Here is a 22,436-nt window from a genome sequence, read left to right as displayed (position 1 = left end):
GCCCCCATTAACTTGCAGTGAAGAGACCTGCTCCAAGTAGCCCTCAGATGCTACCTGGCAGTTGCCATTCCCTTAATCTTCAGTAGAGAAATGTACCTGTGTGTGGAGGAGTTGAACACGCTCGCTGGCATCCAGAAGCTCCTGTTCAGCCACCTTCCGTCCCCTCTCTGTCTGTTCCAGAGCTGCTCGAAGCTCCTCAATCTCAGCCTGCATCAGGTTAGCTCTGCGTTCAACCATGGCCACCTGCTCCTTCAGGTCTTCCTGGCTCCTCAGAGCATCATCCAAATGCAATTGTGCATCCTGTGCAAAAAAGAGAAGAAAAATTGGGAGGCTCAAGGATTGATTGCTCATATTAATCTAATTGAAAGCAGGCTCTGAAAAATTTCAATTTTTAGGTATGTTCCTGGAAATTCTCTACATACCTTGAGCATCCCTTGTGTGTTCCTGAAGTTCTTCTGTGCCTCAGCAGCTTGGCGGTTAGCATGGCTAAGCTGGATTTCCATTTCATTCAGATCTCCCTCCATCTTCTTCTTAAGCCGCAGGGCATCGTTTCTGCTTCTAATCTCAGCATCCAGTGTGCTCTGCATGGACTCCACCACTCTCAGGTGATTTCTCTTCAGCTGATCAATTTCTTCATCCTTCTCTGCAATTCTTCGGTCGATATCAGCCTTCACCTGGTTGAGCTCCAGTTGGATGCGGAGGATTTTGCCTTCCTCATGTTCCAGTGAGGCCTTAAAACCAAAGAGTTAATGAGATGACACATTGCAGAGCCTCAAGGCAAACATTTATACATATAAGATTCATGAGGGGTGGTCAGCAGAGGCATTTTTTTCTCCCTTCTAATTCAAGAAGTTGTGGTTGTCAGATGAAATGATTACCAGAACTTTCAAGACAAATAAACAGAAGTGCTTCTTCATCCGCCTGTTATTTGGAATTCATTAAATGGAAGTAGAGAAGCTACAAGGCTAAAAATCAGTGCTTATCATGACTGCTAAATGGAACTGCTGGCTTTAGAGTCAATGGTCCACCAACTGCTATTTTCTATAGGGCAACAGCAGGAGTGGACCTTTTCCTTCATGCCCTGTCTGTGGACTTCCTAGTGGCAAACAAGTTACTGGGCAAGATGGATCTTTGGTGTAATCTGGCAAAGTACTTCTTATTTCATGATATTCATATTGTCTTCCAGTTGCCTGTTTAACTATATCACAGTATTATCAATCAGTGGCTTTTTTTTTTTTTTTTTTTTTTTGCTATGAATAACTACATTATTACCTCAGCTTCCTCTAGAGATGACTGAAGTTCAGATTTCTCTTGTTCAATCTGCTTCTTCACTTTCTCCAGCTCATGGATGGCCTTTCCTCCCTCAGCAATCTGTTCAGTGAGGTCAGATATCTCCTCTGATTGCACACAAAGAAAAAGGAGAATAGTGTTTATATGAATGGCATTAACCATATATTATTGGTTAGCATGATTTATCCAAGCTCATCCATTGGTACTTGTATTATTTTTGTATGAAGATCAATCTTGTTTTATTTTTGTTTTTGTGCAACATTTAATGATCTAGCTAGAAAATTTATTTTAAAAAAACAAATAAAAATCAATTTCACTAAATTTCACTAAAAGTCTTGCAGCTACCAAGTAAGTGCTGTTTAAAGATACTGTATCTTAAAGATATCTATCACCACTGTAGACGAAAGAACTGTATGAGCACCTGTACAGTGTTGGCCTTGCCTTTGATGAAATAAGATACTGGATGTTGTTGTTTTTTAATAAGCAGCAACAGTTTGTTATGTACTGTATAGTTATACCTCAGTTACAAAGCAGATATATTACATTTTAACAGAAAATATGGTATCAGAGATAGAATTAACATGGGAAGAATATGGGTAAGTTCCTATGCTACAAAAAAGAAGACAACTTTAACATCTATTAGCAAACTTTGTATTTGTATAAAATGCATGTATAAAATGAAGAAACCAGGTCAGGCAAGCCTTGCATAAAAATATGAACCTTCTAGATACTACTTGAAGGCTACTTCCAAAATGCATCCAGAGATTCTTTTTTTCTTTCATCACCTCTGCTTTTTGTATGCTTTCCATTTTGGTAGCAGTTCTATACTTTTTTAAAATGGTGAGGATGGCTGCTGTGACAGGCTTATTTGCTCCCCCCTTTTCTCTCTGTGTTGCTGTTCACACGCTGGGATTCTGAACCCTGTTTATCTTGCCTTCAGTCTGACACCAAAAGACTGTGTTTCTCCAGCTCTTTTTCAACATCCTCTCAATGCTAGTGGTGTTAAAATAAAAAGCCTTCCAGAAGAAACAGTATAGCGTAGGCATAACAAGACTTTGTAAAATGGTGCTTGTCAGAGCCTTTGTTAGTTGAGATATACTTGTATTATATTATATTTCGTTATTATTGCAAGGAAAAGGAGAGGCACTGTTGGGATTTTCTGCTTCAGGTCCGAAAATAATTTGAACAGCCTCATGTAAGGTGTATATTGGCTAGAGACAAAGGTTGCTATTTGTTGTTTTGCCTTAAGCACCCTGTTGTTTTTGGTCAGCCCTAAACATATGAGTAATGTCTAACAATGACGTGATAGTTGGACCTACGCTGAAGATTCTTGTTCTCTCGCTTCAGAGTTTCCAGGTGATCCAAGGATTCCTCATAAGCATTCTTCATCTTAAAGAGCTCTGTGCTGAGAGAGCGAGACTCCTTCTGTGAAGCTTCCAATTCAGATTGTGTTTCCTCATATTTCTGTTTCCAGTCTGCCAGAATCTGTAATACACCAAAGAATTAACCCATTGGACTTGAGGCCTTTATGTGGCAGTCACCAATTATTATTGGGGAGGGGGGGTTGTTGCTAAAAAATACCTTGTCAAAGTTTTTCTGCTTTTTATCTAGAGCTGCACAGGCTGCATTGGACCTCTCCACATCAATCATCAGGTCTTCCACTTCATTCTGCAACCTTTGTTTTGTCTTCTCAAGGGAAGCACATTTGGAATTGACAGCTTCTACATGTTCCTCAGCGTCCTGCAGACGCTGGGCAAGCTTTTTCCTAGTGGAATGCAATCATAACACTCATTAGGGAGGAAATATTAGATTCAGTTGTATGAAGCTGCTGGCAGTTATGAATTGTAGGGACAGCACATAATAATTCTTTATAATGTGATATTATCTACAATTTGAAGATATTTTATGTTAACACATAATGATGTTAATAAATAAATAAATAAATAAATAAATAAATAAAATAATAAAATATTTATTTATATCCCGCCTCTTCCATTTGGGGATCGAGGCGGGTAACAACAGACTTTATACAGTACACAATACAAAAACAATAAAACCCACAAAACCCTGACCCAACCCTCCCTCCCAAACTATAAAATTGACATAATAAAACATGATTAAAATATATATCAATACTACAAGGTTATTCTACAATCCACGAATGATGAGGAGATATAGTAAGAAGGACGGGTGCAATCGGTTCTGGGCGGTTATCACTCAGGGAAGGCCTGCCAGAAGAGAAAGGTTTTTGTCACTTTTTAAAAAGCCTCCAAAGAGGATAATTGGCAAATCTCTTCCGGCAGGTCATTCTAAGCTTTAGGAGCCATAGCAGAAAAAGTTCTCCGGGAGGTCTTTCTTGGTTGTAAAAAAAATTTCCCGGAGAAATGGAGTATATGGGAAGGATTATATGGGAGGAGTCATTCCTTCAAGTAGACTTGACCCAAGCCATGTAGGGCTTTATAGGTGATAACCAACACCTTTTACTGTGCCCGGAAGCTGATAGGCAGCCAGTGTAGTGACTTTAGAATAGGTGTAATTCGGTCAAACCTAGATTTTACGGCGACCACTCTGGCTGCCAGGTTTTGTATCAATTGAAGCTTCTGGAAGTGGCACAAGGGCTACCCCATGTAGAGCGCATTACAGAAATCAAGATGAGAGGTTACATGGGCATGTACAACTGTTTCTAGGTCCTGCTTCTTCAGGTAGGGGCGCAACTGGCATATCAGCCAAAGCTGATAACAGGCACTCCTGGCCGTTGCATCAATCTGAGAGGACAGATGAAGTGACAAATCCAGGAGCACCCCCAAGCTGCAGACACAGTCCTTAAGGGGAAGTATGACCCCATTTAGGACACGCCAGAATGCAAAGAAATCTATGTGCTACACTGAACAGGGTGCAAAACCAGCATGTTGCTTGTACTTCTCCACTAATGTTTTACTCTCCACTGCCCCCACCCTCTTTACACTGCAAAATGCATTTTTCTTATTTTAATGTTTTCACGTTTTTTTTTTAACTTCCTTCGAGTTGACGTCGACTCATGGTGACTCTGTGAATGAAACATCTCCAGCTCTCACATCTATACATGGTGATGAAGAAAACAATGGCTTGACTATTCTAACTTTAGTCCTCAGTTGTATTTTACACTTTAGAATCTTGTTAAGTTCTTTCATAGCTGCCCTTCTCATTCCCAGTCTTCTTCTGATTTCTTGACTGCAGTGTCTGTTCTGACTAATGTTTGATCCAGGATAAGGTAGCAAGTGTGACATAGTAGCTTAAGTGGTGGATGGTGACTCTGGAGTTCAGTTCCCCACTTGGCCATGAAACTCACTGGGTGACCTTGGGCAAGACACATGCTCTCAGCCTCAGGGGAAGGCAATGGCAAATTTCCTCTGAATAAACCTTGCCAAGAAAACTCCTTGCTTTATGATTGCCATAATTCAGAAATGACTTGAAGACTCGCAACAACAACAGCAAATGGGTACTCTTTGACTATTTCAAGTTTCTCATAATCTAGGAGGAATTCATAGTTTCTCATCCTGCCTCCCTCCCTCCTTCCCTGCCCTTTCTTTTACCAGCTCTTGTACTTACTTGGCCTCCTCAAGTTCCTCAGTGCGCTGAATGGCATCAGTCTCATATTTGGTCCTCCACTGGGCAACCTCACTGTTTGCCTTGGACATGGCACGTTGGAGTTCAGCCTTGGCTTCCTGCTCCTCTTCAAATTGCTCCCGAAGGAGGTCACAGTCATGGCGAGCAGATTGCAAGCCATGGGCCAATGCATTCTTAGCCTGAGGTGAAGGAAGATTTGACTAAGAATTTCATGTTGCATAACAAATTTCAGAGCTGTAGCCATGCCTAACAGTAATAATACTCAGCCTGCAATCCTATTCCCACTGTACGTTTAGGATGTTAAAACAGGCGAGTAGGTGTCTTCTTTCTCCTAAAAGAATTAAATATTATTCGGGGGGGGGGGGGAGTACCATAGCTAGGTAAATAAAGATGATTCATGAGTATCTCCAGGTGTCTCCAAATAAGGATGAAGGGACTGGAAAAAATTACTGTGGAGGAAAGAGATAAAGCATCTATACAGTAATTGTATGATCCAAAGCATTGATAAGAGGTCTACAAGCCAATTTTCTTTCAGAGATTCTCAGTGTAATTTTCCCATGTAAAAAAACCAGAAACTTGTACAAATAGTACATCCAGTCCTCCATATCCACAGATTATGCATCCACAGATTCAACCAACTACGTTTTGAAAATATTCACAATTTTTTTATCCAAACAACAAAACTTGATTTTGCCATTTTATATAAGAGACATCATTTTACTATGCCATTTTAAGGAAGCCCTGGTGACGCAGTGGTTAAATGCCAGTATTTCAGCCACAAGGTTGTGAGTTCGATCCCAGGGCTACAAGGTTGACTCAGCTTTCTGTCCTTTCGTAGGTTAGTAAACTGAGCATCCAGTTGTTGAGGGCAATTGGCTTGCACATTGTAAACCGCTTAGAAACTACTGAATTCACTATTAAGCAGTATAGAAATGTAAATGCTATTGCTATTGCTATTGTCTATAATGGGACTTCAGCATCCATGGATTTTGGTATCCATGAGGTGCCTTGGAAACCTAGTACATACCAAGGGCCCACTGTAATTCTTAAAATGTACATGTTTAGATCCATGCAATATCCACACCTTTATCTCTTCCTCAAGCTGTCTCTTCAGTTCCTCAATCTGCTGAGTAAAGGCTTGCTTTCCTCTTGTGAGCTGAGAAATCAGAGCATCTTTTTCCTCTACTTGACGTGAATATTCACCTGAGGAAGAGAATTGATTAGAATGATAATCAAAATGTACACTACATTTTTAAAGTGTACATTTACTTAAAGCAACACCTGGTTAAATCAGTGGAGCTTACAGGCAAATAAGGCTGCATCTGCACTGCAAAAATAATCCAGTTTGACACCACTTTAACTGCCATGGCTCAGTACTATGGAATTCTGGGAACTGTAGTTGTGTGAGACATTTAGCCTTCTCTGTCACAGAGCTCTGGTGCCACATCTAACTACAAATCCCAGGATTCCATAGCACTGAGTCATAACAGTTAAAGTAGTGACAAACGATTTTTTTCTGCACTGCAGATGTAACCTAATTAAGCTTAGGATCGGATTGCATTACGCAAAAGCGTTCGGAAAATGAAAAAAGCATTTGTTCTTAATTCAATCAAATAATACAAATACAGGGAGTAGATCATAATTTAGTAATGGCAAAGTAACAAGTACTGCTTTATTAAACAATTTGCTTTAGTATCTTACCTGTTTCTGTCTGCAGACGAGCTCTTTGAGCTGTCAGGTCATTGATAGTGCGCTGGTGCTCTTCCTCCTTTGCTTTAATTTCACTGAGCTGATCCTCTAAAGTGCGGCATAACTTCTCAAGATTTGCCTGCATGTGAAATGTCCAAAAGGAAGATTTGCACATTGAATATATCTAAATACGTTTGAACTGACAGAGGGATACCAACTTTTTAGGAGTTAATGTTTGGCCCCTGGTGCTTCAACATCTAGCTACTCTTAAATATATTAAATATATTATATTAAATATATAATAAAGTATATACCTAAGTGAAATAGCCAGTTCCTGATATCTTTATCAGACCCCTGAAATGCCACACTAGAGTGAAAACATAGGCACAGAAGGTGAGAAGGAATCTTCTGGGGTGTGATGGAGACAAACATGTTTGGATGACACAACAAGCCAGGATACCATGTGATCCTTGATTTGCTAAGAATGAGCAGCATGCTAGGTGCATGGAGCCCTGGTGTCCCATCATAGGAGGCACAACTAACAAAACCAAGGCTTTCTTTTGTCTTGGTTCTCTTTATTTGCTGGGAGAGAAACAAAGCAGACAGAAGAAAGCACTCATATTCAAAGAATACCATAAACAAACCACATGTTTCTTTACCTGCTCACGGATAGCAAGTAGTGTGCACCAGCAAGATAACCACACCTAACAGTTCAAGATTATTAACATAGCCAGTGTGTACAAAGGACATGTCTGAATTAACAACAACCCTGAGGTAGTTTCTTTACTGAAATATTTATAGGATGTCTTTAGGCAGTTTTTTGGAAAAACAAGATTAAAAATAGGGTATAAAAGAATAATCCATGTGCAAAACAAGTATATCCTTCAGAAGCTAAGTGCCATGGAAGGTGTTCCATAACTTGGATTCTCCCATATAATGTGAACACCAAAGATTCACTATTATCATATCCATAGTATGGCACCACACTAAACAAAAACATCCTCCTGTTTATAGGGAAAGTTTCCATGTGAATGAAGGTATTTTGCTATATGACTATCTAAAATCTTAAAGATACCAGTAGTATATTTGTCTGTGTCTGTAAAAAAACAACCCAGTTTAGCACTTGATATTCTGTTTAAAATCCAGAATGTTGTCAACTGCACTATGTATTTTATTTGTGATGGTTTTTGCTTGAGCAAATACATAGATGTTGTAATGAGTTTCTGCATTTCTTTCAGTATTTAATATTATTTGTGGTGTTTCTTCATCTGCCAAAGGGATATATATATATATATATATATATATATATATATATATATATATATATGCTATGATTTACCTTAGCTTTTGAGACAGATTCCATATTGCTAGCAAGGTCATCAATCTCCATCTTCAACTCACTCTTTTCCTTCTCCAGCTTCTGCTTGACACGTTGTAGGTTATCGATTTGTTCCCCAAGTTCAGCTGCACTGTCTGCATGCTTCTTGCGGAGGGCAGCTGCAGTAGCTTCATGCTGAAGGGTGGCCTCTTCAAGGTCCCGACGCATTTTCTGGAATTCTGCCTCACGTTTCTTGTTCATCTCAATCTGGGCTGCTGTTGCCCCACCAGCTTCTTCCAAACGCTCACTGATTTCTTCAAGTTCCCTGGAGAGATCACCCCGTTGCTTCTCTGCTTTGGCCCGAGATGCTCGCTCAGCCTCAATCTCTTCCTCCAGCTCTTCAATACGGGCCTAGAGAAAAAGGAGCAACCACACATATTCAAAGCATCATCCCAGGATAATTTATTGTCCCAGGCAAAAGGGAGCCAATGTTGGATTGACTTACCTGTAACTCCTTAATCTTCTTCTGAAGCTGGGAGCCCAAGGCCTGTTCATCTTCAATTTTGCTTTGGATCTGGCTGATTTCAAAATCTTTCCTTTTAACAATAAAACACAAAGTGTTAGCTTTCAAATTAAGCATTAAGAACAATGTATGACACAAAGACCTCACAACAGGCCTTCCATGAAAGACTTTAATTACTTCTTAAGCTTTTCATCCATCTGCTGCTTATCATTTTCCAAGTCCATTGTGGATTCCTGGGCCAATTTCAGATCTCCTTCAAGCTTCCTCTTGGCTCTTTCAAGGTCCATACGGAGCTTCTTCTCTTGCTCTAGAGACCCTTCAAGCTGAAGACAAAAAAGACATAAAGACTCTACCATCATAACACTGCCTTCACCTCAGAGCTGTGTTTCTCCTTGTTAATCATGCTTACATCGTCCACTTGCTGCTCCAGCTTGGTTTTTGCTTTGGTCAGAGTATTCACTTTGTCCTCCTCTGCCTGCAGGTCATCCAAGGTCTGTTGGTGGGCCTCTTGGAGGGCTTTCTTCTCTTTAGTAAGTTTGGCAATGGTCTCATCCAAGACTGCCATCTCCTCAGTGAGGTTTTTCACCTTTTAGAAGTGGTGAAAGAGATGTGAGATGTTATCTTACCATAACTATCAATAAAACATTCTGGCCATTCACATATTTGCATTCGTACCTTGTTTTCTGTGGCATGCTTTTCCTTTTCAACTTTGGCTAATGTTAGCTCAAGATCATCAATGTCTTTCTTCAGCTCTGAGCATTCATCTTCCAGTTTCCTCTTTTTGGCTGTCAACTCAGCATTCATTTCCTCTTCATCTTCTGCCCTTTCAGTCAGCTCCTTAATTTTAGCTTCCAGCTGAATTTTGGTTTTGATCAGCTGGTCACATCTCTCCTCAGCATCTGCCAAGCCATCAGATTCCTAGAAAGTGAAAAGGTATGTCATATAACAGTAAGGTTCTTTTCTGATTGAAAGACCATTTCTACAGAACTCAGTTGTGTGCTGCCATTTATTGACTTACTCCAATAGTACGTGCTTGGATCGCTCCTAGTACTGAAATTTAACATAATATAAATATATTATATTATATTAAAGTAATATATTTAATATAAGGATCATGTATAGTTTTCTTATACAGTAGTTGCTTTTATACACTACATTGCAAAGTAACAATATATTATATTCACCAGTATATTATGTATGTAGAGATTAATAAATCATATAAAATCTAATATATTTATTATATAAAAAGCAAAAGTAGCTGTGTTTGCCATAAATTCCAAAATCTGTATTGCAATAAAAACCTTAATTGATCAGCCAAGGGAAACAAAATGTGTGCACCCTTTTTGTGGCCATTTGGACATATTACCCAAATTTGTCTCAGTATATTGTCACCAATATAGATTTTCATATTTATTATATAGAATTGTATCATGGGGGCAGACTAATTAAGGCCAAATAATTGTGGTAAAATTTCCTATGCAGTGTTTACATTCTCATACCAAACTATATCAGAAGTGAGTGTGGTGCGGTCTCCTTCCTTGGAGATCTTTAAACAGAGGCTAGATGGCCATCTGCCAGGGATGCATTGATTGTGATATCCTGCATCGTAGGGTTTGGACTGGATGGTTCTTCTGGTCTCTTCCAACTCTATGATGCTATGATTCTATAGAGCTCATATAACAAAAATATATGATGTCACCAAATATGCTTACAGACTGGACTTGGAGCTGCAAATCATTCTTCTCTTGCATCAGGGCCACCATTTTTTCTTCAAGTTCCTTCACTTTGGCCTCTGCCTTTACAAGCCCTTCTTTTGTTTTCTCAAACTCTTCTTTCATATTGGCCATCTCCTTCTCAGATTCAGCACTCTTCAGCAAAGGCTTTATCTTGAAGTACAGCTTCATCCATGGCCAATGTTTGACATTCATGAATGAGCGAACATTGTACTGAATAGTGAAGATTGACTCTCTGTAAGTGTAACAAAATAAAATTTTGATCATTTAAGAATAAACGCAGTGTGATCAATGTTTCTTCAATCTACTGAAATCCTTTTACTACTCTACTAAATGATCTGAACCCTTTGGTTACCAGTAAGTTAACTACTATATTCTATTATTTACAAGGTGGGTGATTGTGTGATGATACACTTGAAAAGAGAACATGTTATATGAGGGAAAATGTCAAATAAAACATCCATCAGTAGCTCTATTTTCTGAAGTAGCTCAAATTTTACTTCTCATTCTTGGCATAGATGTCACTATATACTGTGTGTAATATAGTTGTGGTAATATAAAAGAATTTATATTTGCAGACTTATCAGAAACTTAATTATATAGCACTTCACACTTCTAAAACATTTCATGTGTATGCATAAAATGTGACGTTGATGTAAACGATGTATGTTTTCAACTGTATTATGCAGGTACATGTCCCAAGGAGTTGGATTAGCCATGGCTACTTGACACTTGTGCCCATGTCCACAGAATCTGTGGAATAACCTTAAATGTATTTTATATCATAGTCAAGTGTGTCTATAAGAGTGATCATGAGTCCTGTTACAAATGACAAAGCTCTACCTCCGTTCCATCATCTTTTGGAACTCCACTCTTGCTAAGAAGCCACGGCACACAGCTTGGGTGCGTGTGATCAACTGTGCCAGCTTATCATCTCTCATCTCCTCTAGAGTACCCAGAAGCCCAGCTTTGAAGAACACCTGGAAAAATAAAATGTTATAAAGTACTAGCCAGTCACTCAGCAAATCTAAATGCCACATTATTTTAACAGAGAGCAATTTTACCTTGGTGTGGCCAAATTTATATTGGGTGTGGTCAACATCAATGGACCCAAGAAGCTTCTCAGAAGCCTTCTTGCTATCCATGAACTGGCCCTCTGGGACGGCACTTGCATTTAGAATTCTGTATCTGTTAGAGAAAGCAAAAGATGGTGATGCATATGATTTAAAGTAATGACCACAAGAAGAGCTCTGCTGGAGCTACTATGACTACAGCATTAATTGTAGTATCTGTCAATAAATGCTAAAGGAAGTGTTATCATCAATGACTAATTACCTAACAGGAAGAGTGGCAAAATACAACATGCTCATCAGAGAATTATTACCAGCTGTGTCTTTAAACAACTGCTTTTGCAGGGACTATTAACTTTCTATCACACAGAGCTGTTGAATTTATTCAGGACTAGAAAGAAGGGGAAAAAATCTATGAAAAGCTTGGTGTTTATTCTGATACAGTTCCACAATTCTTCACTTTACATTGTTAAAGTGATCCATTGTTCCTAATCAAGTTCTTCCCAAACTTCCTATTTAGTAATTCATACTAAATTTTATGATAGAGAACTAGAAATAATATTCAGGGTAATTAAGAATTACTAAGGGGGGGGGAATACAAAACTAATAGAGATAATATATTAGAAAAATGACGCCTTTCTAACCTCTGTTTGAAATCACCATAAATGATCCTGCTAGGGAATCCCTTTCTGCAAATTCGGATACCTTCCAGCACTCCATTACACCTCAGCTGATGCAATACAAGGTCATGTTCCATGGCACCTTAGTGAATCAAAGAACAAATGATTACTACAAAGTGTACTATGGATGACATTTTTATTTTTAAAATCAAAGTGCAGATTTGTATCTCACCAGGTGTTTTAGTTTCGTTGGGAATGAGGCAGCGCACAAAATGTGGGTGAGTGCTTTTCAGATTGGACATTAACTTGTTCAAGTTCTCCTGTGGGACCAGAAATCAATCTCTGGTTAACTGATAGCTATATTTCAAGAAAAGAGATGTTTCCAATTTTTATTATGTGACAGAAAGATCAGGAAGAATCAAGTCCACTGCAAATGTGGCATGTCACTCCAAATTTGGACTTTCACATAAGAAGTGGCTTCACAACATTAGGATATTTTTGAATATTCTGGTGGCATTTTTTAAAGCAGATTTAGCTATACGTAAGATCACAAGAAATTACCATATACAACTCAATCTACTGGTCTATCTAGATGAGTACATCCAATAAGATGACTGGCAGTGCCTCCTCATCCCTTTCCCAATCGCTCCCTGAACATGCTGGGGATTGAAAGTGGGATGTTACACAGGTTGTGTTTCCCTTATCCAAAATGCTTGGGACCAGAAGTGTTTTGGATTTTAGATTTTTTTTTTATTTTGGAATATGTGCACACACATTATGAGATACTTTGGAGATGGGCAAGTCTAAACATGAAATTAATTTATGTTTCATATACACTTTACACACATAGCATGAAGGTCATTTTCTACACAATATTATATTAATTTAGTGCATGAAACAAAGTTTGTGTACACTGAACCATCCAAAAGCAAAGGTGTCACTGTCTCAACCATACATGTGGACAATTTTGGATTTTGGAATATTTCAGAATTATGGATAAGAGAGACTTAACCTGTTCATACAATGCACATTTTCTACACTGAACACCAATTCGCTTCTGTAATGTATTTCCCAGTAGCTATACTAAGCTTATGCATAGAAATACATTGTTGTGCTGTGAAATCAAAATGTTGTCTCCCTTATGAATAACACATCTTAAGTGATGATCTTACTGTACCCTGAAAAGAGCAGACACAGTCTGGAAGGAAGAACCCTTCTTTTTTGCAGCCTTCTTTCCCTCTGAAAAATAGAAGGAAATGTTACAGTTAAAACCTATGAATATGCAATCTTATATGTTACTCTCCCATATAAACTCAATTTATTGTTGTGTGCAATTTGCAATGGAATACATAATATATTTAGTCAGAATATTGAGAAGTTGTGATTTCTTTGGGAGAACATCACATGACATTTGCTGGGTCAACCTGAATGAAGCATCATTTACAATATTTGGAACAAAGGGAGTTTGGGCTAAGAAACCCCCCCAGAGAAACTGCAAAACTTGACAGAATGAGGTGTACTTATATCATATTGCAATAATAACCAACCTTAAGAAACCTCTTATTTAAACTGTATAAAGTGTTCAAAGACAAAGCTGTGTTAGTCTGGAAAACAGTATCCAAAGGAATCTTGTAGCAACGTTAAAACTACTGAAAGAGAGAAGTTGATAGCATGACCTTTCGTAGACTTGAGTCTACTTCCTCAGATGCATGGGGTAACTCATATTACCAACTTCTCACTTTCAGTTTTTCTTAAAGGTTCTACAAAATCTCTTTGCATAATGTGTAAACTATGTCATGGTTTACATTTCATTTCTAAAGCCTTAGCCATTCTTGAATCTTCTTCAGTCAATACAAGATCCCTTTCTATGTTTTTTCTATGTTTTTTCAATACTATTGTGCTGAGAGATGCTGATCCTGAATGAGCCTGTGCTTCCTCTCCAAAAGCTTGTATGAGTATTACTCTGCCCAAGCCTTGATTGAGTGAATTCTAACTATAGTCCAACCACCGTGTCCATGAGGGATCCACTCCCATTGTTACACAGATAAGTGGAAACCACAGTTAACAGAAAATGCAGAAGATGATGATAGAGTCACACTGGAAGACCTCCGCAGATACAGGGGTCAGGCTGTATAGTATCATGATTAGGTATATCTTCCCATATTGTTTTTGTAACTTTCAGTAAGTGAAGACAGAACAAATATGAGAAAGGAAATGGTAGTCAAAGCTGATGTTGAAACTTTCATCTCATATTATCCAGCCCTACTGCCTTGCTAATGATATATTAGGCTGAAGACTAGGCAAAATCAACAGTCTTTGTGGGGGACTCTCAGAGCATGAAAAAGGAGAACTGGCTAATTTTTCAGCTCAACTGTAAATTTTGTCACTTGGGCACAGTTTGACAGTATTCCCATTAAAAGATTGTTGTGGCTGATGGACCTAGCTTCTATTCAGAGGTGGGATCAAGAATTACCTTCTACGGGACGATCAGCAAATAGTGAGGCCAAAACCTTCATTGAAGACTTCTGATACAGCCCCACAACTGTTTCATTGAGGGGGTCCTTGTTCTTGTCCAGCCAGCCAGTGATGTTGTAGTCCACAGTGCCTGCATAGTGCACCAGGGCAAAGTGAGCCTCAGCCTTGCCTTTGCCAGGCTTGGGCTTCTGGAAGTTGTTGCTCTTTCCCAGATGTTGATCATAGAGCTTGTTCTTGAAAGAAGTGTCTGTTGCCTTGGGGAACATACACTCTTCTTCCAGGATGGAGAAAATGCCCATGGGCTATGAAAAAAAGAAAAAGAACATAATTCCTCACATGTATATGCCTCTAATATTTATATATGAGTGAGCTATTTCAGCCAAGGAAGATGACTCATTATAGTAGATATTACAGATGAAGAAATGGATTGAGAAACCAACTGTTTAAATCACTTTGATTAGGAAATAATTTCTGTAAGTTTATATCTACATCATGAAGCCCTTGAAAATTTTCTCAGAAGCATAGCTACATCTGCTTCTTCCAGCACTTTCTGCCTGTAGCTTATGAGAGTTAGTGGGTGGCTGTTTGCATAGATGTGTGTGTGTGTGTGTGTGTATGTGTGCGTGTGCATATATATATACACACACACACACACATAGATATATATATCCCTTATTTAAATACCAGCCCATTCTTTGAGATCTTCTGGGGAGGCCCTTCTCTCTCTCTTTCACAGATACCAATTGTGGGAACACAGAAGAGGACCTTCTCAGTGGCTGCCCCCAGACTCTGGAGCTCTCATCCCAGAGAAGTTAGACTGGTATCCTCCCTTCTTTCTTCAAGTAGACATCTTTGTTTTGACAGGCGTAGAAGCCCCATCTCACCCTAAAAATTGGCTATTATTAAAATATTAATCTTGTTTTAACTTTTGTATCTTATCCATTTTCAACAATGTTTTTTTTTAACTTGTAAGCTGCTTTGAGTCCCGAACTATGGGAAAAGTGGGATAATAATAATTCTTTAACTAGGAAAACTAATATTCATACATTGTGACATAGTTTTAAAAAGTGGGAGGAAATGATTACACCCCACAGTGGATGAATGGATTTCTGGTCATAAAGTGGAATTTTCTTTCTTTCTATTTCCCCAAATCCTGCAGAGAAGATTTAAGGTAGGTGATACAAGGGGCTAGATTGTAATCCATTCTGAGGGAAATCTATTTTGCTGATGATACTGTTCTTTGGTGGACAGTCAATACTGAATGCAGCACAATAGATGCAGGCCTATAATTGGTTGCAAAATTATATGTCAAATAAATTTTGCTTTTAATGAGGGAAATCAGAAGAAAAATCAAATGCACATCCCAAGCACTACACATGTTACATTGTTTTAGAAGTATGTTTTAAACATACTTAAACACATTTACTTAAAATTATGTCCCACTGATTTCATTAATACTTCTAAATGTTTGTCTTATTTGATGTCCACCTAAAGTATTCTTGCCTCCCCCCCCCCCTCTCTCTCTCTCTGTGCATGTGTGTTTTACTGCCCATGTATCTACCATGGGGAAAATTGTGTTGTTGTTTTTTCATGGTTAAAGCATGAGCAACTGGATGAGGCTGTATGCAAGATTAACAATTTTTATAGATACCTTCTCAATGAGTTCAATGCAGGCAGCCAAATCCATTCCAAAGTCAATGAATTCCCATTCAATTCCTTCTTTCTTATACTCCTCTTGCTCCAGCACAAACATATGGTGGTTGAAAAACTGTTGCAGTTTTTCATTGGTGAAGTTGATGCAGAGCTGCTCCAGGCTGTTATACTAGAAAAATAAAGTGAGAAAGTATTTTTTAGAAAATACAATTTAGTAATGCCTAGTTTTAGATATTCGTTTAAAAATAGCTTTTATGGGTTTTTCAGGCTATGAGGCTGAGTTCTAGAAGAGTTTTTTCCTGAGGTTTTGCCAGAAGCTGTGGATGCCAGCCATGAAAAAATTATGGAGGCAGACTACCCAGATAATCAGATTACATGGTCAAACAGAAATGATACAAACGGACATTATATTAATGTAAACAAAGAAAAGTTATATATATATATATATATATATATATATATATATATATATATAGAGTATCCCATCAGCTTCATTCACACCTTTCTACATTTTAAAGAACTGTTTGTTTGTTTGTTTTCTAGACATGTTTATTTCTTCCTTTCTAGTTTTGAGTCTGGTAGCACCCTAACCATCTTTCTTTAAGTACTAGTTAATTCTTACAAATATGAATTTGTGCCCTACCATTGGATTGACACTTCTTGTTATCCTCTATAAAGTTTTAACTAGCAGACCACTACAGCAGTTGTATTCAAACTTTTTACCCCTGGACCCTCTTATATGTTTACATGCAGACATCAGTATATGCGACACAGTATATGAATAAAACTATTTAATTAGGGTGAGTCTTTTCATTTGCACATTCACATATATTCATATTTTAACATTTTATAAGGAAATAATATTGTTCAAATTAGAACAGTTTTATTTAAGTAAATTCAACATTTAACTCAGCAGATGTATAAATTTTGCACATAAAAAGACTGGAAAGAGGGGGAAGATGAGAGCTCAGGGCCTCCAAGTCTCCTGCCTTCCTTGAGCAAACCCTATCATTTGAGAACCACTGTAGTACAGCATTTTTTATGAGCTAACCTTTCAGAAACATCTCAGGAAAAAAAATGATCCAAGTAAGACCTGGGCAGGGATGGGGGAAAACCAAGATTCCATTTCCTTATTTCCTTACATCAAAGATCTCAAAGCCAGCAATGTCCAGGACACCAATGAAATACTGTCTTGGTTGCTTAGTATCCAGTTGCTGGTTGATACGAACAACCATCCACAAGAACATCTTCTCAAAGACAGCTTTAGCCAAAGCGCCAACATTGTTGTACACCTGGAATAACAGAACACAAAAACTGCAGCTAGTATATAAAGGAGAGCAAGAAACTGTTGAGAATGAACAAGATGATTGAGGCTGCATCTGCACTGCAGAAATAATCCAGTTTAACACCACTTTAACAGCCATGGCTAAATGCTATGGAATTCTGGAAACTGTAGTTTATTGTGGTGCCAGAGCACTCTGACAGAGAAGGCCAAATGTCTCACAAAACTACAGTTCCCAAAATGGAGATATGACCATTAAAGTGGCACCAAACCTGATTGTTTTTGCAGTGTGGATGCAACCTGTGTCATGTTCATTGTGAGGAATTCACATAGCAAGTTTTTTTTTTCATAGATAGTTACCTGCTGAACAGTTTGGCCTTTGGTGACATATTCATTGCCGACCTTGACTCGGGGGTAGCACAGAGCTTTCAGCAGATCAGCTGAATTGAGGTTCATGAGGTAGGCCGCCTTGTCAGCAACTGAGAACAAAGGTGAGAAAATGAAAATTTATGGACACAGTGTATAAAGTCCCCAACTTTATAGAAGATCAAAGTAACTTGCTTGTTCTCACATAGGTTTAATTTAAGCCAAACACTAAACTTCAGAAGTAGGTTTTAGAATCTTTTCTACTTTTTTAGCATTTTAATAGAGATAAAGGTATCCCCTTGACATGAATGTCTAGTCATAATGGATTGTAGGGGGGTAGTGTTCATCTCCGTTACTAAGCCAAAGAGCCAGTATTGTCTGAGGACTGCTCTAGTGGTCACGTGGCCAGCATGACTGCACCGAACGCTGTTACCTTTCCACTGAGAAGTGGTACCTATCTATCTATTTGCATCTGCATGCCTTTGAACTGCTAAGTTGACAGAAGCTGGGACTAGTGACAGGAGCTCACCCTATCATGAGGCACTCGGACCTCAAATTGCCAACCTTCCAATCTTCTGATAGTCAGAATTGGTGTCTTAACTACTAAGCCACTGCATACACGACACTTTAATAATGACACATAAAAAAGGAAAATTAGTTGAAGAAAAGATGTAACAGATGCAGGCTAAGGGAAACCAATGAAACACATGTGGATTCCAAAACCCGATTTGAAGCACCTAACTGGCCTAGGCACTCTGAACACCTGAAAGTTTGTTTTTTAAAAATATTTTTTCAAGCATGATTTGCCCCGGCCAAATTATCTCACATCACATAAACCATCCCTAAATGTGTCTCCCTTTCCCCAACTCTCAGTCCTCCCATACCCTCAGACTGTCCAGAAGTAGGCCAAAATCTGACCCTGAAACGATGTTAAGTTAGTGCTTGACAAATGCAGTGGTGTAGCTCTGGGGAAAGGGTGGCTGCAAAATGATCTAAAGCCAGAGGTGTCACAAGTGGGATGCAGGGATGTAGTTCATACCAGGTGACACCCCAGAGGGGGGTTGTACATATAGTGGGGCGGTACAGACATTGGGACTGGTGTGGCTGCTAGGCAAGTGAGAAAGGGCATCACCTCCCTTTCTTACTTACCCAGCAGCTGTGCCAAGCCTGAAATAAGCTGCCGGGAGGCCTCAGCACCACCCCTCATCAGTGGTCTGTCTGGGTAGAGTGAGCAAGGCAGTCTACCACCCTCCCCCTGCAGCCCTTTCCAGACACCTGCACTGGCTGACACCAACCCTAATAATGACACAGCTAAAGCATAACTATCAAAAGTCTGATAAAGCATGAAAAGGGTAATGCTGTTGTTGTGTTCCTTCAAGTTATTTCCAACTTATAGCAACTCTAAAATGAACCTATTATGGGGTTTTCTTGGCAATATTTGTTCAGGCAATTTGTTTGCCATTGCCTTCCTCTGATGCTGAGGGGATATGACTTGCCCCAAGGTCACCCTGTGGGTTTTATGGCTGAGTGGGAATTGAACTACACTACACTGGCTCACAAAAGGGTAATAATGAAATAAAAAATATTCTCAACATTATTTTATGTGGATATATTCCTATCATGTTTTTTAAATGCTAAAGGTTTAATGCAGGGTACTGTAATAAGATGTGGCTACATACTATCTCTTTCCAATGAGGGAAAATAGAAATAATAAACTAGAATGTCTTAACTGACGACAAAATGGACTGTGCCTTATACAAGCTATGTCATAGTCCTCCATATCATATTACAGGTTCTAGTGTACCATGTACTGTGATATAACAAAGATTTTTAGTGGATTTTGTGAATACCTTCAGTGCCATCTGGCTCAGCCTGCTCCTCACGCTGCTTCTGCTTGAACTTCATGTTCCCATAGTGCATTACAGCTCCTGTCAGCTTGTAAATGGCTGTCTTTTCATCAGCAGTGAAGCCCAAGATGTCAATGGCTTCCTATTAATTGAATCAGTTTTCAAAATTATGGATAATCTAATGCCAAAACTAGAGCTTCATATTCAATGCCCTATTTGAAGGCAGACACTTTGGAAGTCCATTTCAGAAATTAGTGGCTCCTGATGTTCCTCCAAAGTGTCCATCGGAACAACAATGCATCATGACAAGTGAGGTGCGAGCCCCCGTCAACCAAAAATAGGTACTAATCACCATGAATCTTTTGTATTTTCTATGTGAAATATAATTTTAGAACAGGCCAGTTTTTTATCTTGTGACCTTCCGGGGCTTCTCAGGCTGCCAAAAATGCCTGAGAATGCCTAAAAAAGGAGTGGCCAGATGTTTAAATTCTGCTTTTGAGAAACAGACACCACAACCTATTTAGAATGTGGATTGCTAACCCTGGGGGTTCCTGTAGAAGCAATTTATCCTTTCTTTTTGGCCATCAAAAGGGCAGTCTAGGGGGTTTAGCAGGGTCAAGGGTTCCCAAAACACCCCTGGCGGCTGCACTTGGCCTATCTGTGCATTAGGTGAATCACTGAGTTTTTCATTTTTCTCATATTCAGGGTTTGTCTCCACCAGCCAGAATACTCTAGGCTGTTCCTGGAGTATTCTGGCCCCGGGGCTGCCCAGAATTCCCCCTTTTACCACTGCATTCTAAAGCAATGCCAGGTGGCTATCTGCACACACATCCCTGCTGTAGTTCAGCACTGCCATGCTAGCACAACGTGCTCCCTCTGAACTCAGAAACAAGGCACCCAACATCAATTGCATGGCTGGTAGCCCCATGGAGATCTCAGAGGGAGAAACTTGCATCATCAGCAGCAGGTGGGCCTGGATTTCCCTTAATCCATTTTAATTAATCTGCTCAGGGATGGGGCAGATTGAGTGCAGAACTGACTTTCCATTTTGAAGATAGTCTACACTCAAATTGGGCCTTTGTCCCTACATTGTGAAGACAGGGTGCCATGGCTAGGGGGGAACAAGTTTAAATGGCCTGTGTAGACATGCCCTTAGTCTTTTTTAAAATCTCAGATTATTTCCTTTAGAATCTAGGGGTTGGGCAAATTATTAACCAAGCAGAATTCTCATCCATCCCATCATGTAGTTGTTCCAAGAGAGCACCATGGGCAGGGAAGAAATGACAGGCCACTGATAAGAGTACTGCCATCACTTGTGGCAGCCAGTGGTTAATTGTACAAGTTACTTACATCAGTTGCCATCAGCTCTTCCTGATCATTGATACTGGCAACAGTGATCTCCCCCTGACTGACAAAAAGGAAGTCATAGGGGTTGGTGGTGATCAGGAGCATCTCTAGATAAAGAGAAACACAAGCATGGATTACTCCCACCTACTGCACAATAAAGAAATCAGCAAAAGATCTCTGCAATTTAGTTCACCCCCGAAAAGAGATCTTCTTCTTACCAATCAGTTCTGGCTTCTTGTTGGACATGATCTGATAAAAGATGTGGTAGCTCCTTTCAGCTTTTAGCTGGAAAGTAACTCTGGATTTCTCCAACAGATCTGCAAAATTAATGGAGTATAATTAGCCCAGGACCGGGGGGGGGGGGGGGGGAAGGAGAAGAGAAAGAAAGAACTTTATAAAACGTTTAAAAGAATACGCCTTACATGTCTCAATATCAGCAGAAGCCAGTTTGCCTGTGGCACCAAAATGGATTCTGATGAATTTACCCTTTAAAAAAGAAGATAATAAAATTAAAAATCCCAGGAAGCACATTCTGCATATACATAACTAAGATCTTAGCACTGGAACACACTTAACAAAGGAAAAAGCTAACTATTATGGTTTGAGATTTTGTATATCACTCACAAAGCGGGAGGAATTGTCATTCCTCACAGTCTTGGCATTCCCAAAGGCCTCCAGCAAAGGGTTGGCACTGATGATTTGATCTTCCAGTGTTCCCTACAGTAAAGAAAGAAAGAAAGAAAGAAAGAAAGAAAGAAAGAAAGAAAGAAAGATATGTTTGTCTGTCTTCATGCATTTAGATGCTGCTCAGACTCATATGTCATGCTCCCCTCTCTCTCATTCTTTTTGTTTACAAACTTACCTTAATTTTGCTTTGGGAAACTGGTGCTTCTTCCTTTTTCTTGTCAGAAGTTGCTGCGATGGTTGCAAAGTACTGAATGACACGTTTCGTGTTCACAGTCTTTCCGGCACCAGATTCTCCACTGTTGGTCAAAAGAAGAAAAGATAGCCAATAGTTGCAGAAAATTAATTCTTTAGTTTGATTTTCTGATAACATTATATCCTTCTAAGACAGGGATGAGAATCATGCAGCCTTCCAGATGTTACTGGATGGCACTTTCCAGCATGCCTGACCATTGACTATACTAGCTAGAATACCTGGAACTTGTAGTCCAACAACATCTGCAGAGCTACACAATTCCCATGTCTTCTCTAGAGCATGGTTGTGGAGTCTCTGTCCTTGCCTTGGGAGCACCTTGGTGTTGTTTTTTTTTTAAAAAAACCACCTTTTGTATGTTTCAGTGTAACATTTTCTAAGCTTAACTGTAGTTGAAGGGAGCAACTGAGGGGAAGCAGTCATAGAGGAAAGAAAAAATCCCCTTCCTCCACATATAGCAAAAAAACTCCACCTTCTATGTTGCAAATTCACTATGGCTCATACTGAAGCCAATAAAAGGTCTTTTCCAGACATAGTTGCACCATGGTGGGACCATTTGAATGGGTCACACATACACAAATTAGTCAGCTGGAGTGAGCGGAAAGAGAGCTTCATGTGTATGAGTTTATGAATGGATGTGTTATGTGGAAAAATGTGTGACTGAAACTGCATGTGTGATT

At 39.2% G+C, this 22,436-nt stretch overlaps 1 protein-coding gene across 1 annotated transcript in view; it reads right to left on the bottom strand.

The window, feature by feature from the left end:
• The window catches only part of LOC149322104 (uncharacterized), a 107,869-nt gene that overhangs the window by 44,735 nt on the left and 40,698 nt on the right, over positions 1-22,436 (bottom strand). The window contains exons 45-73 of the mRNA XM_089523362.1: positions 21,682-21,802; positions 21,444-21,536; positions 21,242-21,305; positions 21,038-21,136; positions 20,823-20,926; positions 19,476-19,614; positions 17,620-17,738; positions 17,120-17,269; positions 15,976-16,146; positions 14,323-14,626; positions 13,027-13,088; positions 12,082-12,169; positions 11,874-11,991; positions 11,224-11,347; positions 11,003-11,139; positions 10,139-10,394; positions 9,102-9,344; positions 8,836-9,012; positions 8,604-8,749; positions 8,409-8,499; positions 7,925-8,314; positions 6,598-6,724; positions 5,981-6,099; positions 4,879-5,075; positions 2,872-3,055; positions 2,610-2,775; positions 1,273-1,397; positions 423-731; positions 97-300 (exon numbers count right to left, since the gene is read on the bottom strand). Of these exons, the coding sequence (XP_089379488.1) occupies positions 97-300; positions 423-731; positions 1,273-1,397; positions 2,610-2,775; positions 2,872-3,055; positions 4,879-5,075; positions 5,981-6,099; positions 6,598-6,724; positions 7,925-8,314; positions 8,409-8,499; positions 8,604-8,749; positions 8,836-9,012; positions 9,102-9,344; positions 10,139-10,394; positions 11,003-11,139; positions 11,224-11,347; positions 11,874-11,991; positions 12,082-12,169; positions 13,027-13,088; positions 14,323-14,626; positions 15,976-16,146; positions 17,120-17,269; positions 17,620-17,738; positions 19,476-19,614; positions 20,823-20,926; positions 21,038-21,136; positions 21,242-21,305; positions 21,444-21,536; positions 21,682-21,802 (4,627 nt within the window). The remainder of the gene's footprint in view (positions 1-96; positions 301-422; positions 732-1,272; positions 1,398-2,609; positions 2,776-2,871; positions 3,056-4,878; positions 5,076-5,980; positions 6,100-6,597; positions 6,725-7,924; positions 8,315-8,408; positions 8,500-8,603; positions 8,750-8,835; positions 9,013-9,101; positions 9,345-10,138; positions 10,395-11,002; positions 11,140-11,223; positions 11,348-11,873; positions 11,992-12,081; positions 12,170-13,026; positions 13,089-14,322; positions 14,627-15,975; positions 16,147-17,119; positions 17,270-17,619; positions 17,739-19,475; positions 19,615-20,822; positions 20,927-21,037; positions 21,137-21,241; positions 21,306-21,443; positions 21,537-21,681; positions 21,803-22,436) is intronic.

The sequence above is a fragment of the Sceloporus occidentalis genome, unplaced genomic scaffold (assembly GCF_023333645.1).
Source record: "Sceloporus occidentalis isolate IW3139 unplaced genomic scaffold, rSceOcc1.0.p SCAF_1, whole genome shotgun sequence".
Classification (NCBI taxonomy): Eukaryota; Metazoa; Chordata; class Lepidosauria; order Squamata; family Phrynosomatidae; genus Sceloporus; species Sceloporus occidentalis.
Note: the sequence above shows the minus strand (reverse complement) of the source record. Positions and strands in the feature narration are given on the sequence as shown.